This window comes from Sturnira hondurensis, unplaced genomic scaffold (genome assembly GCF_014824575.4).
Source record: "Sturnira hondurensis isolate 20B ecotype Veracruz unplaced genomic scaffold, ASM1482457v3 Scaffold0009087, whole genome shotgun sequence".
NCBI classification, from domain to species: domain Eukaryota; kingdom Metazoa; phylum Chordata; class Mammalia; order Chiroptera; family Phyllostomidae; genus Sturnira; species Sturnira hondurensis.
The window spans coordinates 979,524-1,006,595 of NW_028081718.1; the positions used below are offsets into that span (position 1 = coordinate 979,524).

Below are 27,072 nucleotides of genomic sequence, written 5' to 3' on the forward strand. Positions count from 1 at the left end.
ACCTGGGGAGACCCACTGCCTTGCAGGGAACGAACTGCCTGCTGCAAGGCAATGGGTCTCCCCAGGTCATGGCTGCTGAAAATGGCTGAAGATCAAGTACCATGAACCGGAAGTGACGATCTTGGTAGAGATCCTGGGCCAGTTGATTGATAGCAATTGAAGAAATTGAAGTCATCTGTGTGTCATTCCTATAATCTGGACTGATCTAAATACCAACCTGTGTTATTATTTTCTGAGTAGTTTCCTCCTTTAAATGAACCCTTTTTATTTTTAACTTAAAATTTATGTTAGAAGAAAATTTTATATTACTACCATTCATGTAAAGCTAGTGGGGTAAAAACCTCATCCGAATCAAGACACAAAGAAAGTTTTATATCCTCTTAAGTCAGTTTGTAAGTCCACTTGTAATTCCTCCCATCCCAGGGAGGCACTCCTGACTGCAGTGGTCTGAGTTGGAGAGCAAGGAGCAAGCATGCTGTGAGAGATGCTGGAACTAGTGCAGGTGAGACTTAACTGAGGTGGCCATGAAGGACATGGGGATGAGGACAGGCTACAGCGTGGTGCTTGGCCATGCTGATGAGCAACCTAAACCACCTTTGTCCCCCACACTTGGGAGAAGGCCGGGATGGAGAAAATGTCATCCTCTTTTTTTGGTTGTCACGCACCATTTCTTCTTTCAAAAGATTGTGTGAAAAATTAAAGAGGTGGGAGGCCTCCCTTGGCTGCCTACGCCCTCCATCACTATGGCTGTCCTGGGCATGCAGCCCTCAGCTGCCTGTAGCTCTGGCTTGGCCCTCTGTAGTGGGGGTTTCTGCTAAGCTGTCCTGGCAAGGAAACTGAGCAGACATAGTTCCGTCCAATGGAAGTTGTCTTGGTCTCCTTGTGTCCCTTGAGCTGGAATTCCTTTCAATGGCCAGAGCTCAGGGAAGGCTGGACTCTGCCACAACTACTATGACCCCTACTCTGCAAATGGACACCTGGGGCTTGGCACTGTGCCCCAAAGTCCACATCCATGGTGCAGGGTGGCCTGTGACATACTTCCTCATGATCTTCCTCCCTGCAGGGGACTCCTTCACAGGAAAGGGAGAAGAGAGGTACCCACTGGCAGAGCACCATTCGGACCCAGATGAGGCAGTCCCTGTGGGACCCTGACATTCTGTCTGGTCCTTGTTAGCAAGGTGAATGAACACACAGGCCTCAGGAGACATGGCAGGTGTGGTGACCCACCCACGCCTGAGTGTTGCAGGCCAGGTGCCCAGAGCCACTGCTGCCTTGCCTTCTCCTGATTTAGCCTCTCCTGAGCCACATGGGCACCTCTCTGTTCCTGAGCAGAGAGCCAAGGGCTGCCCCAGGAGCTGGGCGGTGACTTGATGGTGGCTCAGGGCACTGTGACCTGGACCAGCTCTGTCTTGGTTACAGACCTTCCATTTCCTCTCCACTGGCTCTGAGACCCCTCTTCCTGACACAAGAGTACTGATGAGGAGGGGACTCAGACATTCCTGGAGGTACTTGTTTAGCTTGAATGGTTCAGAACTCAAAATCATGGTGGAGTGTCTCTACAGGGGAGAGGGGGCTGTCTCGCTGGGACAGGGACCCTAAACCTCTCCACTGGGCAGAGGAAAGGGGACAGTGAAGTCACATGAATCAGAAACCAAGGAACAGATGGGACAGAAGGGTACCAGAGCTCTGTGCCCTTGGCCATGGAGAGGACAGAAGGAGCCAGCCAGCAGCTTGCTGAACCCAAGCACCTTTTTCACTGAACTTTTATTGAGTTTATTTGTGGGCTGCATGACAAGAAGCCTTTCCAGCATTAATAAGAATAAAAGGTCATTTTCACAGTCACTTTGGCACACACTCACGTGGTCTCATAAAAATACCAGAAAAGCAACAACAATGGAACCAATAGAATACGTCATAAATACATAGAAAACACTAATAAAATATCCCTGATAAACCAAAGTGCATATAGACAGAGAGAACAATGCTCAGGAGTGTCCTGCACCTTCCCAGAGTCACTTGTGTCACTCGCACGGCCTAGTCCAAGGTGAAAGTTAACAGTCGTGAGAGTTAGTTGTGTTATACACCGAGTATTTACATAACAGTAATCAGCGCCAGGGGGGTGGGTGGGCTGCTGTGCACAGGTGGACAGCTCAGGGCGTGCGGGGGGCATGATAGCAGGGGTGCTACTCGGGTCACTGAGGGGCCACATGTATCACCCTCTGGAGTAAGGCAGAGCTGTGGGAGCGCCACAAGGGCTCCAGCAACAGTCAGCGCCCACTGGCCAGCGGGTCTCCTTCCCACATAGGGGTCTGTAGGCTCAGGTCAAGGGGCCCTGGAGGCCAGGCTGCCTGCCTGGGAAACCCTATCCTTGGCCACAGGTGGGTATCTCGGACTGCCTCCCCGGCACCTGCACTGCTGGCCTCCTACCTGACTCATAGCCCTGCTGAAGCTGGAGTTAGCAGCCAATTCTGTTACCTTTCAACTTTAAGGCATTTTCTACATAGTTTTGTCTAAGCAAAAAAGCAATAAAAATTGAGGTAATTCTGTAGTTGTTCACACTGGCAGGTGGCCGCATCTGCATCAGACAGTCTCTCACTCTCACTCGTTCACCCCTGTGGATGGGGTCATGTGCACACGATGAGAAAAGGCCATCGGAACTAACGGACAGAGAGTGGGAGAGGTGGTACATCCCTACGTCCCACAGAGGGACACGTCCCCACCTCCTCCACTTGACCAGAACCTGCCCGAGGGGCAGGGAGTGGGGGCAAGGGCTGTGTGAGTTGAACACAAGGGCCACAGGAAGCAGCCACAGTCACACGAGTCAGAAGGACACACTGAGCGCAGGGGCAGCAGCAGTAGCAGCAGCAGCAGCAGCGAGGCAGCGGGAAGCCCCTGATACACCGCCAGATCGTTTGGGCTGGGCCACCCCTCACAGCAGTGCAAAACCACAGGCTTTGAGACCCTGGCCTCATAGTGGTAGGTGCGTTGAAAGGGAGTGGGCAGGCTGCCCCTTGACTTCCAACCTGCAGCTCCAGCTTGGAGGGCTGTGGCCCCTCGAGGCAGTCACCAAGTGGTCACATTCATACCCTGGCCTCTGTCCCCTCCAGCACCATGTCAGATCTTTGACCCTTTATAAGCCATCACCAGCCAGGTCCTGGCCCCCCTGGAAGAGGCCACTGCCTGGGCTATGCCTCTGAGGCTGGCCTTCCTGACCAGGCAGCCAGGTGGCTCCGGAGGAGGTGGTTGAGCACAGAGGCCCAGGAGAAGACGGATTCAACCAGAGCCCTCAGAAAGAGTCAGGGGAATTTTCCATATAGAGAGAGGAGGGGAGCCCAGGGCAAGCTCCACAGGGTGCAGGGCATGCACTGGAGGGCAGAGGCAGAGTTATAAACGGGCCGGTTACTTGACGAAGTCTTCTGGACTGGTGCATCAGAGTCAGGTCGGGACAGCCACTGAACCACATAGCTCTTCTGGGAAGGGTCAGAGATGTTTCCTAGAGGGAAGAGAAAGGGGCTGCAGTTGCTGAGGCACCAGGCCAGGGCCCCCCACACCAACCATCTGTTCCGCAGACCCTTGTGTCCTTGGGAAGGTCAATGGAAGGGCATTCAAGGCTGTCCTTCGTGGCAGGTGGGTCCAGCCTCCTGCCTCTCTCCCACCCCTGTGTGTCAGTTGTAGCACGGGGCTGTGTTCAGCCTCCTGGTCTTTGTGCTGCTCTGGTCCGCTCTAAGGCTGAGCCGTGTGCCCACTGCCTGCTCCAGTGGGAAGGGACCAGGGACCAAGTGCAGCTGGACCTACCACCTCTCTCCATAGCTGGGGCAGGCACACCTGATCCCCCCGAGCTCCCATCTCCATAGACAGAACTTGTACTGGGGTCTATATTTTGAGCTGTTCCCAGGACTCAAAGAAGTCATGAGTCCAGCACTTGCCAAGCATGTAGCTGGTGCACTGGTTGTTCTCTGAGCAGGACACAGGGCTCCTGTCTGGCCGAGCCTGCTGTGCAGTCACTGTGAGTCTGGTTCCATCTCCCAGACCAACAGGGAGTGTCAGGAAGGCAGGGCTGGGCTGAGTTTGCTGCTTCACCAGGGCTTGGCCTTGCCTGGCCCAGAGAGGGGCAGGTTCTTCCATTTCCCACGAGGGAGAGGGCCGGGCCCCAACCTGGGAGGCCTCAGCTTCTACTTCAAGGTCAGGGATGCTGAGTCTGGGCCACTTGTGGGAAGAGCATTTGCCTGGACCAGCACCACCCCCATCCCCGCCTGGCCCTGGAACTAGCATGCTGGAGCCCAGGGAATAGGGCAGCAGAGGGCATACCGGAACAGGGGCCCAGCCTACAGATCCTTGCCGTCTGAGGTCGCTCCTCCCTGCAGATCCCGAAGCTGTCATCTGCTGTGCGACAGAGCACGGGCCGCTCCTGAGTGCCGTTGCCACAGGTTACTGAGCACTGCGGGTAGAGAGTCACCAGTCAGGGCCCACCTCCCACTTTGGGCTGGGGCTGGAAGAGCTCCCTATGCAGGTGACTCTACCACACGTGGGAGGTGGTCAGGGGCAGAGGGTTGTGGACTAGAGGCCTGCCCAGCCTTGGGCAGCTGCCTCAGGCTTCTGGGACTCTGAGGAGGAGACATGCACACTTATGTGTCTGAGTTACTGTGGGTACAAGAGATTATGCAGGACCTGGCATTTCTGAATACTCTGGCTATAGGTTGCCCAAGACCCAGGAAAACCTGCTGTGCACTGTAGACCCCTGGGAAAGGTCTGAGTACAGGAGGCTTCCTCACCTTCCTGCCACACAAGGCTGTGCATTAACAGCATCCCCAATGGACCCTCTAGCCCTCGCCATCCCCACCCTCTGCCTGCTCCATGGGGCGGAGCCAGCAGCAGCAGTCACACCCAGCCCCCTGACATGGCTCACAACCCACCCTGCTTTGACCAAGGACAATTTTTAAGTCCTTGTCCTGTGGGTGGGAAATGGTGGATTAAACAGCAACAAAAAAAGCCTGTGTGCAGGACTGGCCCTTGGGCAGCTCCTGAAAGCCAAGTCCACGGAATGTCCTGTCTGGTGAGAATGTTCTCCTTGCCAGAGGCCTGCAGGTGTGCTGCGCCAGTCAGTGATGCCAGCACCATCATTTCTACTGAGCACCTGCCTTGTTGCTGGGCCTGGAGCTTCCTGTGTGATGGCCACCAACCCATGCAGGCACTGTAGGCCTATGGGACTGATCCCCAGTGGAAACCCTGGACACCCAGGCTGGGGGGTTCCAGGTTGGCAGTTGTGTGCTGTCACATGTCACTGCTGGGAGAGTTAGGCACCTCCCTGGTGAATGTGTTGGAAGGGGCACCTGGAGGCATGTGCTGGGCACCCTCTGACCTTTGCCATGCACTGCTCTCTCCCTGATTGTGCTCTGAGCACTCCTGTTCATAACCAACAGCTCTGCATGCACCACTTTCTGGGTTTGTGGTCCTTCTAGGGAATGGTGGCCCCAAGGCTGGTCTGGGCCATGTGCTGGGGCCAGTGCTTTGGCCAGTTCAGTCCTGCCCCCAGAGTTGCTCCTCAGTCCCGGAGTCCAACCTCGCTGCTCTTCCTAGCCAGTCTGAGCCATCCTTTGTCCCTGACCCCTCCTGCCACCTTGGTCAGCCTTCTGGACCATATATCCATCCTCAGTGGTGAGAATCTGGGACCGCTGAGGAACTGGGAGCCCCAGCTGCCCTCAGTGTCCTGGGGTTCCAGGCACTTGGAGCCCAGGGGAGCCCAGGGGAGCCCAGGCCTCAAGGACACACATTCCAGAGCACTGACTGCTTGTCACCATGGGTGCCCTGAGACCTGCAAGGTGTGTTCATGGCATGAACTGCACTCAGACAGACACCTCGGTACTACTCAAGATTGGTTTGGGGGCTGAGAACACAGGGCCAGGGGGACAGGGGACTACTTACCTGGGACCAGGGTCCAGCTCGCCACCGACCAGGACAGAGCTCACGGTTGCAGGGCCGGCGGCCCTCGGGCCGGGCGTCATTACAGTGCTTGGTGTGCACGGAGCGGGTGGTGTTGTTGTGCAGCGGCTGAATGCAGCGCACGGAGCGGACCTGTGTGCCTGTGCGCCCGCAGCTCTGACTGCATGGCTCCCACTCACCAGGGACCCATCTGCCAGGGCAGAGTGGCACACAATCAGGCCCCCATGGCCTCAGTGAACAGAAGGAAGGCCTCCTGCTCCCCCGGGCATGACTTTCTGATTCTCACAAAGGTGCTCCTGCCCCACCCAGGTCCTGCAGATAAGGAACCCTATGCATGTCCACTGCTGCAAGCCCCGTGGGGGTGGCCATGGATGGCCCAGGCTGAGAAACACCGTCAGCCTCTGTCCCTTCTGTGCTTCTGGCTCTGTCCTCTGCCCTCAGCTTCTGCTGATGTCACCAACCCTTCTAGGCAGCACCTGTTCTCGCATGCCCTCACCTAGTACCAACCGTCTTCCCCACTCAGGGCCCAGACATGCAGCCCTGCCAGACCCTGGGGCTGGGAGTCAAGGACACAGCTGCTGCTGTGAGCTGTCTTGGAAATACCTCCCATAGGACCAGCAGCCAGCCCTGTACCCTGAGCCTCAGTTTCCCCATCTGAGCAGTACCACTCAGCATCTCTGATATGCACAGTAGTCTTCTAGGTTTTCAAGTCTGAGCAGGGATGGTGCCTCTCAGACTTGGGGGATGGGAGGCCTGCAGCCACTCAGGCCAAATTCCTATGTCCCTCCACTGGGGCCTCAGGGGGTCTTCCCTCTACTCCCCTGGGGGACCCAGAGGCTGGGAGCCAGGGAGCTGGGTAGCCCAAGGCACTCACATGGGCTGGGAGCACTCCTGTGGGTTGCAAGCCCGGCGGATCGCTTTGGGCTTCGTGAGGGCATCACAGAAGCTTCGGTGCACCATCTTGAGGTCCAGCCTCCGGCGGCAGCCATACTTGGTGAACTGGGACCCTGAAGTTGAGAGCTTGAGGGGGCTCAATGGGTCGGGGTGGCCCTTTCAGGGAGTTCAAAGGGGTGGATTCACCTGCAGCTTCAGCCCAGTTCTTCCCAACTTTCTGATGGCATGGGGTGGAGGGTAGGGCAGTGTGCCCGAGTCGAGCCTTGGAGATGTCTAGCCAAGTGTTCCCCCAGCAACCTAGATTGGGTGCTGGCCTCCTGGGGTGGGGAAAGGTTTCATTTCCTCTCTCATCACTTAGCCATTTATTCCTCCTTGAACTAACATGCACCAAGGACCTGGCACAACCCAGCTGCTGCCTAAACATGGAAACATGTCTTGCAAGTTTCCTCCCATCATGGTCTCATGCAGCATTCTCTACTGGGGACCATTTTGCACCCAGAGACATCTGGCAATGTCTGGAACACTTAGTCATCACAGCTGGGGGTTGGGGGAGGGCTCTGGGCATCGGCAGACCTTAGCCATAGGAGCTACTCAGCATCCTACAATGCTCAGCAAAGCCCATAGCAGAGAAATATAGAGACTGAGGTATCAGCAAAGTTGAGTTCAAGGAGTCCCAGCTCCAGGGTGGGTTGGGCAGCCTGATCTGTTGAGGCATCTGGAAGCATCAGAGGAAGTAGAGGATGAGGGTATTTGTTTAGTGGGAAGGCAGTGGAGGGCACCTGGAGGGGACAGCCTGTGAAAAGGCCCTGAGGCAGGAGCATGGTGTGATCGGTGGGAAAGGTCAGCAAGTTGCCCTGGACCTCGGAGGCTATGAGAATTTTGTTTCTTATTCCAAGAGCAGGGGGAGTTGCTGAGGACTATGACACCAGGGAGGGACATCACCTGATCTGCCCCTTTCATAGGTCACTGTGGGTGTGAGTGAACCCACAGGGCCAGGGAGGGAGCGAGGGGGTGTCAGGACTGGGAAGATGGTAAGAGCAGGTGGGTCCGGTAGATACGAAAAGCGAGGGTCAATAGGAGGATCCACCAATGAAATCCGAGGGGGTCTTGGAGGCTCAGCAGGGGGCTGGGGCCACCATTCTGCAGGTGCAGCCTTGCCTCTGCCGGCGCAGCTCCCCTGTCACCTGTGCCCTGCCTCATGATGCCACAGTAACCCATCCAGGCCTCCCTCCAGCAACCCCTGCCAGGCCCACTCCTGCTTTCCCCACGGACCTGGCTCCTGCTGACATCTGTCCATCTGTCTGTGGAGCCCCATGTGTGCCCCTAGGCTGCCTCTGGCCTGCTGCCCTGAATGCCTCCTCCTGTTCACTTCCTGCTCCCTCCCAGGCAGGGCTAGGCCCCTGAGGCCAGTCTTCTTGGACCTGGCACATGTGTGCCTCTGGCCAGCAGTCCAGAGGGCACCCCACCCAGAGACCCTTCCCATTTAGCCCCCGGCTCTTTCTGGGGCCCCTCACCTCCGCCACAGGGCTTGGAGCACAGGGACCACTTCTTCAGGGCCCACTCGTAGCCTGTGGAGTCATCTTCCAGGACCTGGTTGTCATCCACATTGAGCGAGTCCTCATGGATCATGTACTTGTACGTCAGTGAGATGCGGGAGTCCCCCTGCGGGATTACCTGTGCCCCCACACCACCATAGGACCAGTTTAGAAAGCTCAGCTTGGCACACTTACAGCCCAGCCTCGTCGTTGGTGGTTGTTATGTTCTAGAAAGCCCCCAGTACTCAGCCACTGCTTGTAGGGATTGAAGTTAGGGTCCTGCAAGGCTATGGCCATGACATTTTTGTCAGCTGTCAGTAGGTAACCTTATTTTATGCATCTCTGTGTTTAAAGGCACCTCACTTAATATACGTTGTGAACTCCCTGCCACCTGAGCCTGGCCGGCGCCCTGGAACTCAGGCCTGAAGGAGCATGTTGCGCTGCGCCGGCTCCATGGGTGCCTACAGTGCCTCGCTCTTGGCGGCAGCACGCCGCACTCCAGCATCTCGCCTGGGGCCATTCTAAACAATGAACCCTTTAAAGCACGAAAATGTGAAAAATGCGCACTAAATACACGGTGAAAAGGACACTTGTTAATAGGAGAAGCTAAAACAAGAAGCAGAGTGTCACCTGGCTTCACCTCAGCAGGGACAAGCATGTCAGGGTGACAGATTTCCCACTGCTCTGCACTTGTCTGCAAATGACTGAGAAAAATCACTTCGAATATCGATTTGGGGATTACAGATCCATTTCAGCAAGTAGGCGCGTTTACCGGTGCAGACTCTGCAGGTCCTGAGGCCCACCTGCACCTGTGCTGGCAGGCAGGTCATGCACTGCACCTGGGGGCACAGGCCCCGCAGGCAAAGCGAGGTTGTGTGGGTCCAAGATGGCCTGTGGGAGCCTGGGGGCCTATGGTGCACCACAGTGGGCTCCCCTGGGCCTTATCTGTAGCGTTTTGATGTTTTTTACAGGTAAAATATGTTACTTATGCAATTACAATTAATTTTTATAAAGTCCCCTCTATACTCCCATAACCAGGAGCAGCCTGTGATCTTGGCGTCAGGAGCCCTGGGGTCCAGTCCTGCTCAGGGACAGAGTTCAGTGTGACCTGAGTCTGGTGGCCTAATGTCCTCAGCCCTGTCTGTTACTCCTAGGGTGTGGCAGGGTTTGGGTTTGATGGCAGACATGAAGGAACACAATGAAAGTTGGCTGTAAATGTCACTCAGCAGGCAAACCAAACCTTTACAGGGGAGAGTTCATTTAAGGACCCCCAGGGAGCAATGCAGGGTCAGAGCCCCTCTGGCAGCTCCATGTCCATCCCTTGCTCTCACACACAAATGGAGGTCCCTGGTCCAAAGGACAGGCGGCCGTTGCAAGCATGGCCTGAAGGATGTGGGGGTTCCGTCCCTCACCCCGTGGCCAGCGGGTCCCTGGCCGGGGACTTACGAGCACGGCGATGGAGCCTCGGAGGGGGCCCATAGTCTGCAGCGTCTCCCGGCCGTCTTCGTCCCGATATTCCCACTCTACACCCATGGCGATGAATGATTTGGAATTGGGATCGATGTCATTTTCCTCATTTAAAATGGGCTTGCCTGTCTCCAAGTTCTTGATGGCTGAAAATGGCAAAAAGGAGCCCCCACTGTTATCCCCAGGGGGAGACTCAGACACACGCTGGGGGGTGGTCACTGGTGGGGTGTACTGGTTTGGGCAGTGGCAGGGACTGTCCCTGCTACAGACAGCCTACATCACCTGAGAGCCAGGCCTGCCTTCTGCTACTTAGCCAGAATTGGTGCCCTCCTGCCAGGCCCAGGGTCCTTTCCGAGCTCTCGCCCCCACAGGCCCTGGGGGTGCAGAGGTTCTGCTTGGATGTAGTTCAACAGCTATCAAGGCCACCCCCCTGCAGTCCCCTGGAGCACTCACTCCACAGGCACTCAGAGGCACGGCTGTGCCAACCAACACCCTAGAGGCAGAGCATCTGCTGGACACTAGGGTGCAGGGTCAGGATGGGGTTTCCTGCCATCAGGTGAGCACATGTGCAACTGAGAATCAGGGTCTCCTGCATCCGTCCAGTGGCCCAGCCTGGCCCCACTGAGTCCCCACACTCCTGAGGAGGCTTGGCCCGATGTCACCCAGGCTTCTGGGAACCCTCTAAGAACCTCTACGAGAGCCCTGCGCTCCCCGCAGTGTGGGAGGAGGCCCTGGGGAGCTGCTGGGTGATCTGAGGGGGCCCACAGACAGGCACAAGGCTCCTCGAACCCTCTTTGTGCGTTGTGAAGTGAGCCTCAGGAGGCGCCACAGATCCTCAGCAGGCACCAGCCCACTCTCCTCTCTTGCAGCCTGGGGTCTGTAGCCAGTCATCTATTTTTCCCCCAGTAATCAACTCTTATATTTGCCTTTTGTTTAAGGCAAGTGGTACTGGTTTTGTGTTTTGAGTAGCCATATGGAGTTTCTTTATATACTAAGGAAAAAAGGAAAAAGGAGTGTTAAAAGAAAGTGGTCTTTGTTATGTGTCAACAGTGGTACGAGATGGGGAGGTCCTGCTGCACCCAGTCGAACCTCCACGGGACAGGGAAGGAGGTGGGGCCCAAACTGGGGAAGGCACATGTCCAGGATGCTACCCCCAGTGGCCCTTTGTGTCACTTTTGGGCCCCTTGACTACCCAGGAGGTCGGGCCCAGATGCCTTTGCGGAGGGTGGGGATAGGTGGAGTCCCTGCAAGGGGTCCTGGCAGGGGCTGCCATGTGGGAAGGAGCACCCAGATTGTTAGAACATCTGACATTTCAAAAGTGACCAGAAATCTCTACTGCAGGTGGAATCTCAGGAATTTAAAATTACTCATTGAAAACACGCAAACATACTGTGGGAGGCCATCCTCCCACCCACCTCCAGCCCAGGCCTGGGCTGTTTGCAGACCTGCCTGCTTTCCAGTGGGGTGGGGGCAGCCCCCTCAGCCTCGACACGGGGGTTCCTCATTCTGTGGTCCTCATTCTGTGTGTCACACGCCCCTCCATAGCTGCTTCCAGGGGGCCTCTGATCCAAATGTGTGGCCTCTCCATCGGGAGGTGAGCCCAGGAAGAGTCCATGGTGGTGTGGGGCTGAGTCAGGGACAGGGAGAGGCCCAGTCGGGCCTCTGACCCCCCGGGGTTTTTCGAACCCCCAAGGGACAGGGGTGTGGCTCTGCCAAACTCATGGGCTCTGGGACTCACCCAGGTGGTGACTGGTCGCGTCTGCCTCCTGGATGAGCAGGTGTCTGGCTCCTGCCGGGATCTCGAACATCTTCACGTAGCCTTTGTGGGGTGAGAGGAGGGGGGTCGCTGGGTGCAGGGGACAGGTGCCCTCGGCAGGCTCCTGCCCTCAGACAGACATCTGAGAACACCATGCATGCCTCTGTCCTAGCTTCCTCTGCCCTGACCTCTCACCCGGCCCCCACACTCCCTGTCTCCCATGCAGCCTGGGGCCTGGCTAAGGCTGTCCCGGCTTAGTTTCTCTCACCACCACTTCACCCTTCCAGATCCCTGTCCCCACACCCAGAACAGTCAGGAACCCAGACAGAGCCCCAAGGATAGGCCCGGCCCACATCTACCCACTTGGTGCTGTGGACACTCAGGCCTCAGGACCTGAGGGAGAGCTCACTCACCCAGTTTCTTAGGTGTGCGTGTGAACACACCCTTGACCACTTTGCAGTGGGTGTTGTCCCCTCCACACACGCCGCACTTGTCCTCCTGCTTGCTGGAGCCGATCACCCCGTCACAGCCCACTTTCTGTGGGGGAGGGGGTTGCAGTGTCCACTGAGTCCGCTCCCTGCCCTGGCCTCTGGCCTGACTATGCCCCAGGACATTAGCACCTGTCCCCTGAGGTATCCCCTCTTAGCAGTTCCCAGTGCGAGGTGGGGGGCTGGCTTTGGGGCTAGACGAGCCCCTGTGCCCTCCTGAGGAGCAGCCACTTCCCTGTGCCCATTCACTCCTCTGGACAGTGTGCCTTTAGGGAGCCCTGCACAACCTAAACGGAGCTGCATCCTGAGACTACCTTGGCTCGGCAACCTAGCCTCAAAGTGAATGTTTCTGTCCCAAGGGCTGTAACTCAGACTCGGCCTCTCTCCCTTGCCCCTCAGGGCCCCTCAGGGCCTCCCAGCACAGCCCTGGCCATGGCCCACCAGGGCTCCCACCCACAGCTTAGGCCTGGATGCCCCAGCCTTCACATTGCCCTCAGAAACACAACGTCCTCTTTAGTGGGTCTTTGGTCTTCGGGTGTCTAGACAGGAGGTGACAAGAGTTGGGGCAAACACTTTTGCCTTCATCTCTCAACGAATACCCTCAGCTCAGCCCACTCCAGTGGCAAAAATCATTCCACACTTAGTGGGGACGTTCCTTTGCCCAAGGTCACCTGGTGGAGGCGGTAATAAGTTCAGGTTCTTTTACTCTGTCATCCCTGGCAGCGCGCCATTCCTGGAACCACAGGAGCTCAAAAGGGAGCAATCCCTTCATGTCGAAGGCCTGAGGCCACTTTCCTACCAAAATGCACACCCACGGCTCTCCTCCCTCAGCAGGAAAATGACCTCCCCGGAGCTGGTCTGCCCCTGCTTGTCCTAGAGTGTGCTATGGCACTGCGTATTTCCCTCTCTGCCCTGGCAGCCAGGAAGCTCAGAGCCACTTCTCACCTCCTTTGGAGAGACCCTCATCCTCTCCCTTTGCTCTTTGATTTCTGACTTTGGTCTTACTAGAACCTTTCGGTGCTGTGACTTGGCTTGTCTTGCCATGACTGAGAATGTCTTGTCATGGCATGGTGCAGCAGGATTCCAGAGAAACCCACCCAGGACCACCTTTTAGACCCAGACCCATGCCAGGAACGGGCCCCATTATTACCCACTGGCTCCTCTCTCTGCATCAGGTGGACTTGGGTGAGTTTTTGTTGGAATTCCGGACCTACCTGTCATGAATTAAGAGGTTGACTTGACTGAGTTTGAGCTTCCCCCCCACCCCCTGAAACCCTCAAGGTAAAGCTAAAGGTCAAGACTAAGGACTAAGGACAAAAGACAAAAAATGGGCGGCTGGTTTTAAACTTTGGCTTTTCCATTGAAATTGCATTCTGAGGGTCTGAACAAAACCTTTTGCTGGATAAATGAGAACCTGAGCTTGTTCTGCTCCTGAAATAAGGGGGACTTCCTTCCTCCCGCTTGAGTCTCTGTGGAGGAGCCAGGGGGTAGCCTACACCCATGACGTGCCTGTAGGGAGTTCCAACTGAACTATATATTAAATAATTGGCTCTTCCAGGGATGTGCACATAAAGGTTGCTTACCTAGTGCTTGGAGTCCTCATGGCTGTATTAGACAGCTGGCGAGAGACACCGAGACCCCTGTGAGGGTTTGGGATGACTGGGGAGGTGAACAGCCCGTGGAGGTCAATTCACAAGCAACACACTTCAACCCACTACACAACATCCCTGGAAATTTGTTCAAACTCTACGGATCTCAAAGTAAACTAAAATCAACATGGGAAATTGTGCCTCCAAGGCCCAAAACTCCATGACCCCACTCCCCATCAATACTGCTGCAGACACACAATAAATAGGAAGCCTATACTTGGAAGTACTTACAGAAAAGGAAAGCTTTAATTAGAAGTGATATCAACTTAAGATGGTCAAACTGTAGCTCTCTTGATGCCTAAATTATTATTATTTTTGCATTCAAAACTAGAAAGAGCCAGCTCTAAAATTAAACTTGATTGGGAATGAGAAGCTTTGAGGAGAAGCACAGGCAAACTGCACTCAGACTAGAAAACCAGAAAAGCCTGTCTCGGGCAGAGGGGAACCAGCGATTGAATGCATTCCTTGGACTAGGACAGAATTAAGGAAGCTACCTAAAGGTTTCTCCCACTCTCTCCAGAACCCTTACAGGTTCTCAAAGAACTATAACTTATATGTTAGACTAGGAGATCCTGGCCATTCTGACCTATTCCAATGAATATAGCTACTGGTTTCTGGGAGAAAAACAAGGGACTTGCCAAATAGGGTCTGCTGGGAAACTCCTGAAGAGGAAGCCAGGCCTCCTTGAGGAGGTTAGAGAAGACTGACCTGGGGTTTAGGGAGAGAAAAGCAGCAAGAGCAGCAAGCACAGGGCTGCTCAGAGGACTGTGAGGGGTGTTTTCCTTAGTGTAGAAGCAGGTGAGGTTATCACGAAAGGGGAAGCCACCAGGACCCTAGTAAATAAGGGGGCCATTTTATCTGTTCTTAACCCTGTCTGAGGATGGCTTCAGGCCCAGAAAAGTAGCAAAACCAGGGAATTGATGCCACAGCTGACCCCAGGACAAGGGCATTGACTAGTGACCCCTGCCCTGGAGCTGATCAATCAGCAGAGACCATGACTCTGAAAGGACACAGCTGGAAAGCTGATTAATACTCTACTGGGATCCTCCCCGAGACCTCCAGATAAATATTCTCCAACTGGAGGACACAGCGCTGCTCTCCCCATACCCTCCCCCACCACCATGCATGGTACCTTTACCCATCTCTCCCCTAAGATCCAAGGGCCCCTTCTTTTGCCTCTTTTACTTGTTTCCTGAGTCCATTTCTTCTACTGCTCAGTTCTTCTACCTTGATGACTTTCTACATAAACTTTCTCCTATAGTTTGAGTCTTAGCTCTGAATTCTCTCCCAGCCAGAGCTCAAGTACCAAGGTTGCTAAGACAAGGTCTGGTCTGACCCCACCGGTCTAATACCTGGTGTTGTCTTTGCCACCACCAACACTTTGAAGGCAGGGGCTACAGATCAGCGGTCCATGCATTATTTTTGAACGTGTGGAAAGAAGGTAACAAACTTTGGTTTTATTATCTGCAAACCTTTTGAATTATTCTTGGAAATGAGCAGGATGAAAAATAATCAATAAAATGAACAAGTTCATCTTTATTTTAATGATTTCTGATGAAAAAATTAGCAAAACAAGGGGGGAACATGGTAAACTGGGGGTAAAATTGCTCTTTTAAGACACAGAATTCTAAGCTGAAAGCATTAAACTTTCCACTTCCCGACCATGCGGTCTTAGAGAAGCTGTTCGTTCATGTGTGCAGGCTGGAGTCACAGCAGCCCACCCCGTCTCTGTCAGGGACACTGCAGGGTGAGAGGAGGTGGCCCTGTAGAGTCATATGCTGCCTGGCCCAAGCCTGGCCTCAGTGAAGGATGCAGGGGATGCTGAGGGGACAATGGAGAGAAGGAGGAAGAGTGGAGGAAACTGCCTTTCAGGTCAGGACAGTGGTGATACTATGATTTATAATAAATATGTATTAGGAATTTATTTCTGGCACAGAGCTCCTAATAAGCTAGGAATTTCCTGTGTGAAGAACTGCACAGGTGTCTTATGTTATGCTAGTGAGGTGACTTTTGGCCTCGCCTAAGGATGGGGACTGGTTGCCAAGAGAACCCACCATAGGATGGGGGGTTGGCAATTCCAGTCCCGCCCTCTGGCCTCCAGGAGGGGCTGGAGGTTGAACCAATCACCGAGGGCCGATGATTTAATCAGCCTTGCTGTAAAAATAGAATAAGTAGAGCCACACTAAGGTGGAGCTGGAGCTGCCACCCCACAGGAACAGCCTTGTACATCTTAAGCCTCCAACCTTTGGGGTGTTAAAATGGCAGAATAACCTTTGGAGGGGCCTACGCACAGTTTGCCCCAAAGACCTGTTTGCAAAGCTAACAAAAAAGCAGGTATTAGGACAACTGGACTGATCACTATTGGACTGAAAGCTAAAAACATTGTTTAGAATTAGCGTCACTGTTATGATGTTTGCATCAATAGAAATGCCTTCCTTCTACTGATGTCATTGTTCCCCATCCCTTTCCCTTTGCCTTTGTCTCCTAAACAGATCACTAGTTGGGTTTCCGTCTAAATCAGTGATTCCAGAATAGCCATCATTTGATGCTGTGGCCTCTGAGTCTGAAAGGCCTTTACTCTAGGTTGGCAACCTGGCATCGCAAACAGGATCTAACCTGGCCTCACCCTCATGATCTGTTGGCCCCGAGACTGGGTATCACACCCACAGAGCCTCTTTTGTGCTCACTGCTTCCATGGACCACTGTCTCATTGACTGAGAAGCCTTCTTAGGTTCAGACCTCCTCCTTTTTTGGGTTGAGGTCAACTGCCTTTCTCTGAGAGAAAAAGGGGTTTTTCCTTCAAGGTGATAAGGGACTCAAGACTTGGGAAATTTTAGCTTAAGGTAAAAAGTTATAAAGTCTAGCGAGTAATATGTATGTTAAAGCTTTTGTTTCAGAAACTACAGATAAGGCCCATCCTGACTCCTGGGAAAATAGCCGACCTCCTGGGGCACTGCTAGAGGTCACTGCCCAGGAACAACTGGAGGCATCCGGGCCTTTGTGTTCCAGGGAGAGACAGGTGACCACCACTTGGGAACACCACCCACCCCTGGGAACAGCTAACTGCCCAGGACAGGAATATTGCAGTCTCTTTTACCTAGTCCTCCCCGAATCTCAAAGCCCTCACCATACCTTGTTTATTCCCTGCTATAAAAAGTCTGGCCTGGAAAGAGAAGGCAAGATGGTCTGTTAGGGTATGAACCCACCATCTTCTCAGATCATCAGCCATCTGAATAAAGCACCCATAAAAGATTGAATTACTGTCATTGCTTATTGGGTTTGGTAGTGACAGGCAGCCCGAATGCCAGTGTCTTTTCCGGTTACAAAGGGAGGGGGATGACTGCCCAGGTGCTGGTAGGTGGTGTGATGTCTTGGACCAAAGGGGTGCTGTTTCCCGAAAGGTGGGCACCCATTTAATTGTGCTCCTTTGTTTCCTTTTCTTGTCTCTGTTGTTTGTCATAAGAAAAATACTCCACAAAGGGAGCAGGATCCCTTTGAGACAATGAAATGCACTCTGCTTAATAACTGAAAGTGTTTAAAAGAAAAAACAACTTCTAAATGAATCCTAAAAGAAACTTTGGCCGTCTGAGTAGATACTTTAGAATTTCTTATTGTTTGTCTTGTCTGAAACCTCATAAGACATTTAAAAGAACATAATAACTCTATGATCATAAACTTGGCAAAGTTAAAAGTCTAATAAGACTTTTTTGAAGTCCTCTTAGTAACTTCCAAAGTCTTCCCACACATACCAGAAATGTAAACATAGCCCACAACTGCCTTAGACTAACTAAACCAAAGGGAAAAACAGTGGGAGAGAGAGCTTTTTAAAAACACAAGGAGCTAAATGGGCTCCCGCCCCTTCTTAAACATTGTTTATCAAGGACAAATACAAATCTGAAAGGTTTGGCCATTTGAATGAACAAACTGACTTATTCCAACTGTTATAAATTAATGAAGTTTGCTGTACCTGTCTTGTGATTAAAAAATTTTTTTAAGTAAAATGATCCGATCTCTGGTTGTGTCTGCCTATATATGTGTATGTAGAGGAAATTAACAAAATTGGTTTATATAAAAAGTTCTGTTTAATTGGCTTAAAGAACTTAACCACTTATATAAAGTAAGAAATATAACAAACTAACACAAATGTTTTCAGGATCACATGATCTGGGAAAAGCTTTAATATCAAAATTGATTTAAGTTTGTTGGTTTAATTAAAACAGCCATGTTATTCAAGCTAGCAACACCTAACATAATATTTTTATTTTACCTGCCTTTACAAAAAAATAAGTTTATGCTATCTCTGTTAAGGGTTTGTCAACAGGAAAACAGCTTGGGATAATAACTTTGTCTAACGTCTCATAACATTTTTGAGTAATCTAAATATAATTACAGAAATTTAATAAGTTAAATAGCTGTAAATGAAACAAAAATTGTTTGCAAAACTTTTCAATAATTGTTTTATGATAGATGTACTTAAAAATAGTTTCCTAAAATCTTTGGTAACTTGAAGCCCTAGATTTCTACTGAGTTAAGCTAAAGGAGGAAAATGGGAGCGGCCTTGTCCTCTGCCTTTCCCTGTGGTGCCTGTGGGCTGCCCTGCTCTCCTGGACCCTGAGCACCACGCCTACAGTGCAATCACAGAGTTCTGACAGAGAGATTTGAAGTCGATGTTGAAACTGCCAATGAATCTGTGACTATCAAGACCAGGTTAGGTGACCTGGGAAGAGGTAATGACTCAGTTCCCCTACCAAGCGTTGATGCAGCAATGTCAAGAAAGGTCACTCAGTGGTACATGGCCTCCTCCTCCTGAAGATGGCGAGAACACAGAGGAGTGAACAGATGATATCCCTGTATGGGACCCAGAATTCCTGAAAGTTGACCAAAGAACACTTTTAAACTTATTCTGGCTGCAAACTAGTTATGCATCAAAGGTTTGCCTGATGTTACATGCAAGACTCTTGCCAGTGTGATCAAGGGGAAAACTGAAGAGATTTGCAAGAACTTCAATAGCAAAAATAACTTTACTGAAGCCCTGGCTGGGTGGCTCAGTTAGGGTGTCATCCCGTACACCAGAAAGTTGCAGGTTCGATCCCTGGTCAGGGCACATACCTAGGTTGTAGGTTTGATCCTTGGTGGGGGCATGCATGGGACACAACTGATGGATGTTTCTCTCTCTCTCTCATCAATAAACACAGCCTCAGGTGAAGGAAAAATGATTTCACTGAAGAAGAGAAAGCCCAGGTATGAAAATAAAACCAGGGGTGAGAAAAGAAGTGAGACATTGTGCCCGACACTGAGACACTGGAATGGCTGTTCCAAACACTAGTTGCACTGCTCTGCTTATAACTGTTAATATTAGACAAACAGCAGACAAATGCAGGGCAAGTGCATTGTGTTCCCAGGACACTGCCCTAATTGCATGTGCAGTCTGGGCACAGATTCCAACCCTATGGCTGAGTCTGTCCCAGTCTGATCAAGTTTCTTTTCTCTTTGCTCTGAACAACACTGAGCTGTAGGTCTCTATAGCAGGGGGCATTTTGGGGCTTTCTCTCTTTTCGTCAAGTGATTTTTTCTGCCCAGTTTATTGTCCAGTTAACTTTAGTTTAGTGACCTTTTATTTGGAGTGACCTTTGCCTGTGGAGATTTTATTTTTTTTAAATTTTTTTAAAAACATTTTTAACACTTTTTAAAGATTATTTATTTATTTATCTTTAGAGGGGAAGGGAAGGAGAGAAGGAGAGAAATATCGATGTATGGTTGCCTCTCACGAGTCCCCTGCTGGGAACTGGCCTGCAACCCAGGCATGTGCCCTGACTGGGAATCGAACCGTGATCGTGTGGTTCGAAGGCCCGTGCTCAATCCACTGAGCTACACCAGCCAGGGCTAGTTTAGTGACCTTTAAAAAAATGGCACAGTAAATAAAACAACTTGCAAAAGTTTTCTAAAATAGAAAAAGAGATAAAAATGGTTAAATATCTAGATCATTTCCAAATAAGATAAAATGCTGAAACATTAATTGCCAAGTAACTCTAAGTTTACATGCTTTGGGCTTCTTAGTACAGAAAAACAAAGATATTTGGGTTGGTTGATAAAAATGTTTTATGCTAGGTTAAGGAAACATGTTGCTAAAAATTATAAAATACATCGGTCAGTGAAAGAACCCACATTTCTAGAGGTTATAAAATATATTTGTGAATTTGCCAATCTACTAAATGCTTACTTTTGGTTGTCACTAAAATTAAGAGTTCTAAGGGTTAAAGATTCTAAATAATGTGGAAGAAATTAATATGTACTTTCAATAAGAAGAGGTATAAGGTATGGAGATATGTTCTCATTAAGGGAAATGAAAATAATTTTGTCCTGGTTATTTCAGAATGGGAAAAGGAAAGAAAGAATTTTAACTCTTACAGTTAAGCTGGCTAAAGTTGTTTTTATAAAGGCTTTAAAAGAATTAACCAAGCTTTCAAATCATTGGTATGCTTGTGCAAAGCTAAAACTTAATGTTACTTCTTTCCCAGAAGAACAAAATTTTCCTATACTATTGGTATGCTTTTAGTAAAAAATCACAAAAGGAAACAGACTTTATATTTTACTTAGACGATTTCGTGGACTCCGTACCGTCAGGCCTGTAATGGCTTAAGTAAATTGAGACTTCCTAATACTAAGAGAGCTAGATTTTGCTTGCAGCTGCTCAACTTTCCGTATTTGCCCGTGGAGCTTTTGTTGCCAGGATTAAATTAGTGACTTCGGCATTCTTCCCCAGTCACCTATGCTTCCATCTGAACAGATGTTTTTAAACTGTTGATATGTTTGGCAGGATTTCCAAGACCAGATTCTAAATGAAGTCTTACTGACCTAAGGATAACTTGGGGATAACTTGGGACCCTCACCTGGCAGGTCCCGAAGGGCCCTGAGCAACTCAAAGATGTGTTTCTCTCTTTACAAAAGGAGAATGTTAAACCAGTTAGGCTCGTTTGGTGGCCAAATAGATGATGCTGAACATTTCATGATATTTATGTGGATATTAATACAGATATTATAAAAATTATATAAAATTCTTGAAATTCTAACATGTCCTGGTAAAGTTATGTCCCTTATGCTATCTTTAAACCATAAACATTCAGGAACTAACCAAGACATTGTCCACAGACACTGAAGAGAAAGAAAAAGTGGCCTTTTAAAAACACAAACTGCTTTGTAAGTTACCTTGCCAAAATTAATTTCTAAAAGAGCGATGTGCTTTTTGCTTGTTTGTTTTATAAAACTACTCACAAATAATAAGGGGGAGCCAAATGATTCTCTATAGAAAGCAGGACATGTGCTTTCAGCGGAAAAAGGTCCACAGCAAGGACATGCTCTTCTGTTGAGGGAAAGAGAATCAACTGTGCTTTTTGGATAAGGAAGAATATGAAGACACAGGTAATTTTTCTGGTTAAGAAAGAAAAACAAAAAAGAAGTTTGCCCTACAGTAAAAAGACCATTTAAAGGGAAAGGGTAGGATCAAAACGGAAAGGGGTAGGTATGTTGTAGAAGGTTTGTGGAGGGGTCTTGAGAAAGGTTTACACACAGTCAGTTCAGCATGAGAATGTATAACTACATCAATCGTGTTCTTCACACATACGTATGTGACCTCATCAGATCTTTAACCAGGGCTGTTTTTCTGTCTTTTGTCACTTGCTGACAATTACTGTTTTACTCTGATGCTTTGGCAAAAAATAACATTCTGCCAATGTATTTAATCTTCAAAGAGTTTATACTTTTAAAAACATAACACTGGATTGGGTAAAAATTTACAGAACTCTAACAAAAAACTAGATTCCCAAAACTGCTCACAAGAAAATCAAGATCAGCAAGAACTAATAATGTGAGAATGAATGCCCTGATAAGGTCGATGATAATTTTTATGACTTCAATATGAAATATTAGTGGTTTTTGATCTTTATTTTCCAGATTTAAGAAAATGAAGCAGACGACCTATGCTGGGGACAGCTGGCTCGGGATTCTGGCCAGGCCTGTACAGTCTACACCTTCATTTTCCTTTTGCCCTTACTTGAGTCCCTTCCTTTCTCATGAGTAATATGCCAATCAAGCACTCACCGTAACAGTTATCGTTTCCTTTTTCCCCTTGATTTCTCTCTGGGAAGATAACATTGGGCATCATCTTCACACCTACTTCATAGGCCAAAACATGCAGCTTGTCATAAACACACACAAACACACACACACACACACACACGCACACAGTCTAGCATGTTCCACACCTGGTGGTGTTGGTCCCAGGGAAGGCACCAGATTTGGGAAAACACTTTTCCCTTGGGCAACTATTACAGCAATTACCACAGCAATACCCAACCAGAAATATCTTTAAATTCCCTTGCATGAGTAATATTAGAATTCCTGGGGGACTTCCGCCAAGATGGAGGCATAGGTGGAAACACTGTGCCTTCTCCCACAACCAAGTCTGAATACAACAAAGGTTTGGAGAACAAAGACACAGCCACAAAACAGAAAATTGAATTATACAGAAGTCCGACAACCACTAACCGTTCAACGGGGACGGTAAGAGGGGTGGAGCCAGCAGCAGAGCAGGGTCGGGCAGGAAAGATCCTCAGAGCTAGGCACACAAGTGGCCCAGACCCAGTCAAGGTGCAGGGCAGACTGACCGTGGTCGCACATTCACGCACAGTGAGACGGATCACGCAGGCCCCAGGGGGCGAGGGCTGACGGCGTTGGCACACTCGCATGCAGTGGGACGAAATGCGTGGGCCTGGTGATGGTGGCAGCTGCCACACCTGTGGGGGCCACGGCAGGAGACGGCAGACGGGATGCCATTGTTCCTCGTTGACCCCGCCCCCACATACAACATCACAACCCAGCGACTGAGTTGCCCTGCTCTGGTGAACACCTAGGGCTCCGATCCGGATAAGTAACAGGCACCAACAGCCCAAAAGATGGCGCAAGAAGAACTCAAAGTCCCAGAGCCAATAACTCTAAGCGACCAACAGATTGCCAGCCTCTCAGAAGCACAATTCAAGACACTGTTTATCAGGATGCTCACAGAACTGGTTGATTATAGTCACAAATTAGAGGAACATATGGAGGCTAAACTAATTGAAATGAAGGGAGATGTCCAGGAAACCAATAGTGATGGAAAGGAAACTGGGACTCAAATCAATGGAATGGACCAGAAGGAAGAATGAAATATCCAACCAGAAAGGAATGAAGAAATGAGAATTCAAAAAAAATGAGGAGAGGCTTAGGAACCTCCAGGACATCTTTAAACGTTCCAACATCCGGATTATAGGGGTACTAGAAGGGGGAAAGAAACAGCCACGAGTGGAACACTTATTTGAACAAATAATAAAGGAGAACTTCCCCAGTCTGGCAAAGGAAATAGACTTCCAGGAAATCCAGGAAGCTCAGAGAGTCCCAAAGAAGTTGGACCCAAGAAGGAACACACCAAGGCACATCATAATTACATTAGCCAAGACCGAAATGAAGGAGAGCATCCTAGAAGCAGCAAGGGATAAGGGGACAGTCACCTACAGAGGAGCCCCCATCAGACTGTCAGCGGATTTCTCCAAAGAGACCTTACAGGCAAGAAGGGGCTGGAAAGAAGTATTCCAAGTCATGAAATCCAAAGACCTACAGCCAAGATTGCTTTCTTTATCCAGCAAAACTTTCATTTAGAATGGAAGGACAGATAAAGTGCTTCTCAGACAAGGTCAAGTTCAAGGAGTTCATCATCACCAAGCCCTTATTATATGAAATGCTAAAGGGACTTATCTAAGAAAAAGAAGATGAAAAATATGAACAGTGAAAGGACAGCAAACTCACACAGTTATTAACAACCACACCTAAAACAAAAGCAAACCAAGAGGACAGCTAGATCAGGAGTGGAACCATAGAAATGAAGAATACATGGAGGGTTAGTAACAGGGGAGTGGGAGGAGGAGAAGGGGGGAGAAGGTACAGAATATAGCATAGACAGTAGGTAGAAAATAGATAGGGGGAGGGCAAGAATAGTGGGGGAAATATAGAATCTAAAGAACTTGAGACACGTGGTTATAAACTTAGTGGGGGAGAGTGGTGGGGGAGGGAGGGTGGGGGTGGAGGGGAATGAACGGGGGGGGGTGGGAATAGAACAACTGTAATGGTATAATCAATAAAATATATTTGAAAAAAAGAATTCCTGCCCTGGTTGGTGTAGCTCAGTGGATTGAGTTCAGGCTGCAAACCAAAAGATTGCCAGTTCGATTCCCAGTCAAGGCACACACCTGGATTGTGGGCCAGGTCCCCAGTGGAGGCTGCATGAGAGGCAACCACATATTGATGTTTCTTTTCCACTCCTTCTCCCTCCCTGCCCCTTTCTCTAAAAATAAATAAATAAAATATTTTTAAAAATTAAAGAAGATTTCTTTTAAAAAAGTACAATTCCTTTTGGCTGTGTCCTAGTTAAGCATGGTGGTTTGCTCTGTTGTTAATACCTCTTGTTGTACTTGGATAAAACACCTATGGTAAAATAGAGAAAAAAAGTAGATGAAACTTGGCCACAGACCAAATGATTATATACAGTGCCCATAGACCACTCACAGCCCTTTGATATCATGATTCTTTTTAAAAAATATTTAATTAACTAATTATTTATTTAGTATTGAATGTTTATGGTTGACATTCAGTAATAATTTTATATAGATTTCATTATACATTATCTGAATATATTATTGTGTTCATCATCCAAAGTCAAGTCTTTCTTATCCACAATTATTTTTATCCTTTTTTACTTTGCCCCACCTTTCTTTCCTGCTTTGATCACCGTATTTTTGTCATTGTTCATGAGTTCTTTTCTACTTAACTTTACTCTTTGTTTATAAATAGCTTTCCAAACCCATCCCCTCTGACATCTGTCAGTCTGTCTTCAGTACCTATGACTCTTTGTATTTTGTTTGTTTTGTTCATTAGGTTATAAATATAAGTGAATTCATGTGACATTTTTTGTCTCTGACTTGCTTATTTTACTTAGTACAATATATTCTAAGGCCATTCCCATTGTTACAAAAGTTACATTTTCTTCATTTTTATGGTTGAGGAATATTCAATTGTGTACATATTCTCATGTACTCTTGTTGAGAATACAGATTAATGCAGCAACCAGACAAAACACTAAGTAGTTTCTTCAAAAAATTAAAAATTAAACTGTCTAGTGACCCAGCAATTTCACTTCTGAAAGTCTATCTGGAGAAAGGTCAAACACTAACTGGAAAATGTATATGCACCCCTGTGTCTACTGTAATGTTATTTACAATCGCAAATATTTGGAAGCAGCCCAAGGAATGGACTCATCAGTACATGAGTGGATGAAAACATGAGCTCTCCACTCTGATCCATTGTTCTATGTGTCCATTTTTGTGCAAATACTTTATCGTTTTGATTATTAGAACCTTGTAGCATAGTTTGAGACAATGGAAAGCAACACCTTCAATTTTATTCTTTTTCTCAGCATTGCTCTGAACACTTGGGGTCTCTTTGGTTCCAAATAAATTTGAAAATTATTCATTCCAGTCCTGAGAAAAGTAACATTTGCATGTTGAGAGGGATTTCACTGAACTTGTAAATTGCCTTGGGAAGTACAGTTATTTTAACAATTTGAACCTATCAATCACTTCACACAATTTATTCTTTTATTTTTTCTTGTATGTAAATTTTTACAATATCTTATAATTTTTTCATTATCTTCTAATTTTGGTAGTACAGTTTTACCTCTTTGCATACATTAATTCTTAAATAGTTAATTCTTTTTCATTCAATTGTAAATATAACTATTTCATTTATTTCTTCTGATTGTTATTATTGTATACAAACATGACAGATGTATAGATATTAATTTTTATTTTACTACTTTACTGAATTCTATTTTTTAAAGACTTTATTTCTTTATTTTTAGAGGGGAAGGGAAGGAGAAAAAGAGGGAGGAAAGCATCAACGTGTGGTTTGCCTCTCACGTGCCCCTACTGGGGACTTGGCTTGCAACCCAGGCACATGCCTTGACTGGTAATTGAACTGGCGACCCTTTGGTTCACAGGCTGGCACTCAATCCACTGAGCTACATAAGTGAGGGCTACTGAATTCTTTAAATAATTATATTATTTTTTTAGATTATTTAAGGTTCTAAATATATAGTGTAATGTCATCTTCTAAAAATGGCAGTTTTTGTCCATATTTTTGTTGTCTTTAAATTATTTTTCTTATATGATTGCTATGGCCAGAAAAATATAGTACTGTGTTGAATAATAGTGGTGAGAGTGAGCTCTCTTTTCCTGTTCCTGATCATAGTATTCATTAATGATTCTTTTGTTATTTTTGGTGATAGTTGTTGTTTTTCCTTTTTAATTCTTGATTTTATTTGTAAAAGAGAGAACTCTCTTGTGTTCTTCTTTTGGACTGGTGAATCTTGTCAAGGGTTTATCAGTGAATTTATAGTTTGAAATGACCATCCTTCATAGTTATTGGGTTTTTCTATCTTTTATTTATTTACTTTTAATTTTAAATATTTTATTGATTTACTTTTAGAGAAAGGGAAAGGGAAAAAGAAAGGGACAAAAATATCAATGTGTGGTTGCCTCTTGTGTGTCCCTTACTGGAGACCTGGCCCACAACCCAGGTATGTGCCCTGGCTGGGAATTGCACGGGTGACTATTTGGTTCTCACACAGCCCACACTCAGTCCACTGAGCTACACCAGCCAGAGCTTATCTTTTAAATTTCATTAATTTCTGCACTGAATTTTAGTGTCCTTTTCTTCTTCTTTCTTTTTATTTATTTTTATTTTTTTATTTTATTTTATTTTTTTAATATTTTATTTATTTATCTTTAGAGGGAAGGGAAGGAGAGAGGGAGAGAAACATCAATGTATGGTTGCCTCTCGTGAGTCCCCTGCCGGGAACTGGCCTGCAACCCAGGCATGTGCCCTGACTGGGAATCGAACCACGATCGTCTGAGTCGCAGGCCCGTGCTCAATCCACTGAGCTACACCAGCCAGGGTTCTTTCTTTTTATTTTGTTTGCTTTTCTTACTGGCAAATTTCAATTGTTTTGCTGGCATTTTGGTGTTTTGGTTTTTTTTTGTGATAGGCCTATATAGCTGTAAAGTTTTTTTAATGATGCATTTACGATGCATCTCAGGCTTAGTAAGGTTATTTTCCTTTTTATTTATCTCAAGGAATGTTTTGGTTTTTAAAACTTTTTCTCTTTGATGTATTGGTTGATTTATAATGATTTATAAATCAAGAAGCATGATTTATAATTTTTTCATAATTCTTGTTGTTTAATTTACCTATACTTGAAT

At 48.4% G+C, this 27,072-nt stretch overlaps 1 protein-coding gene and 1 long non-coding RNA gene across 2 annotated transcripts in view; one reads left to right on the plus strand and one right to left on the minus strand.

Moving 5' to 3' along the window:
- ADAMTS2 (ADAM metallopeptidase with thrombospondin type 1 motif 2) overlaps positions 1–27,072 on the minus strand; it is a 260,359-nt gene that overhangs the window by 6,630 nt on the left and 226,657 nt on the right. The window contains exons 14-21 of the mRNA XM_037056644.1: positions 12,006–12,129; positions 11,575–11,655; positions 9,816–9,982; positions 8,349–8,508; positions 6,815–6,947; positions 5,923–6,130; positions 4,309–4,438; positions 3,404–3,493 (exon numbers count right to left, since the gene is read on the minus strand). Coding sequence (XP_036912539.1) covers positions 3,404–3,493; positions 4,309–4,438; positions 5,923–6,130; positions 6,815–6,947; positions 8,349–8,508; positions 9,816–9,982; positions 11,575–11,655; positions 12,006–12,129 — 1,093 coding nt within the window. The remainder of the gene's footprint in view (positions 1–3,403; positions 3,494–4,308; positions 4,439–5,922; positions 6,131–6,814; positions 6,948–8,348; positions 8,509–9,815; positions 9,983–11,574; positions 11,656–12,005; positions 12,130–27,072) is intronic.
- Positions 434–22,123, plus strand: LOC118994090 (uncharacterized). The gene is made up of 3 exons (XR_005067991.1): positions 434–502; positions 1,064–1,178; positions 21,680–22,123. It is a non-coding gene; the product is annotated as an uncharacterized LOC118994090 (long non-coding RNA).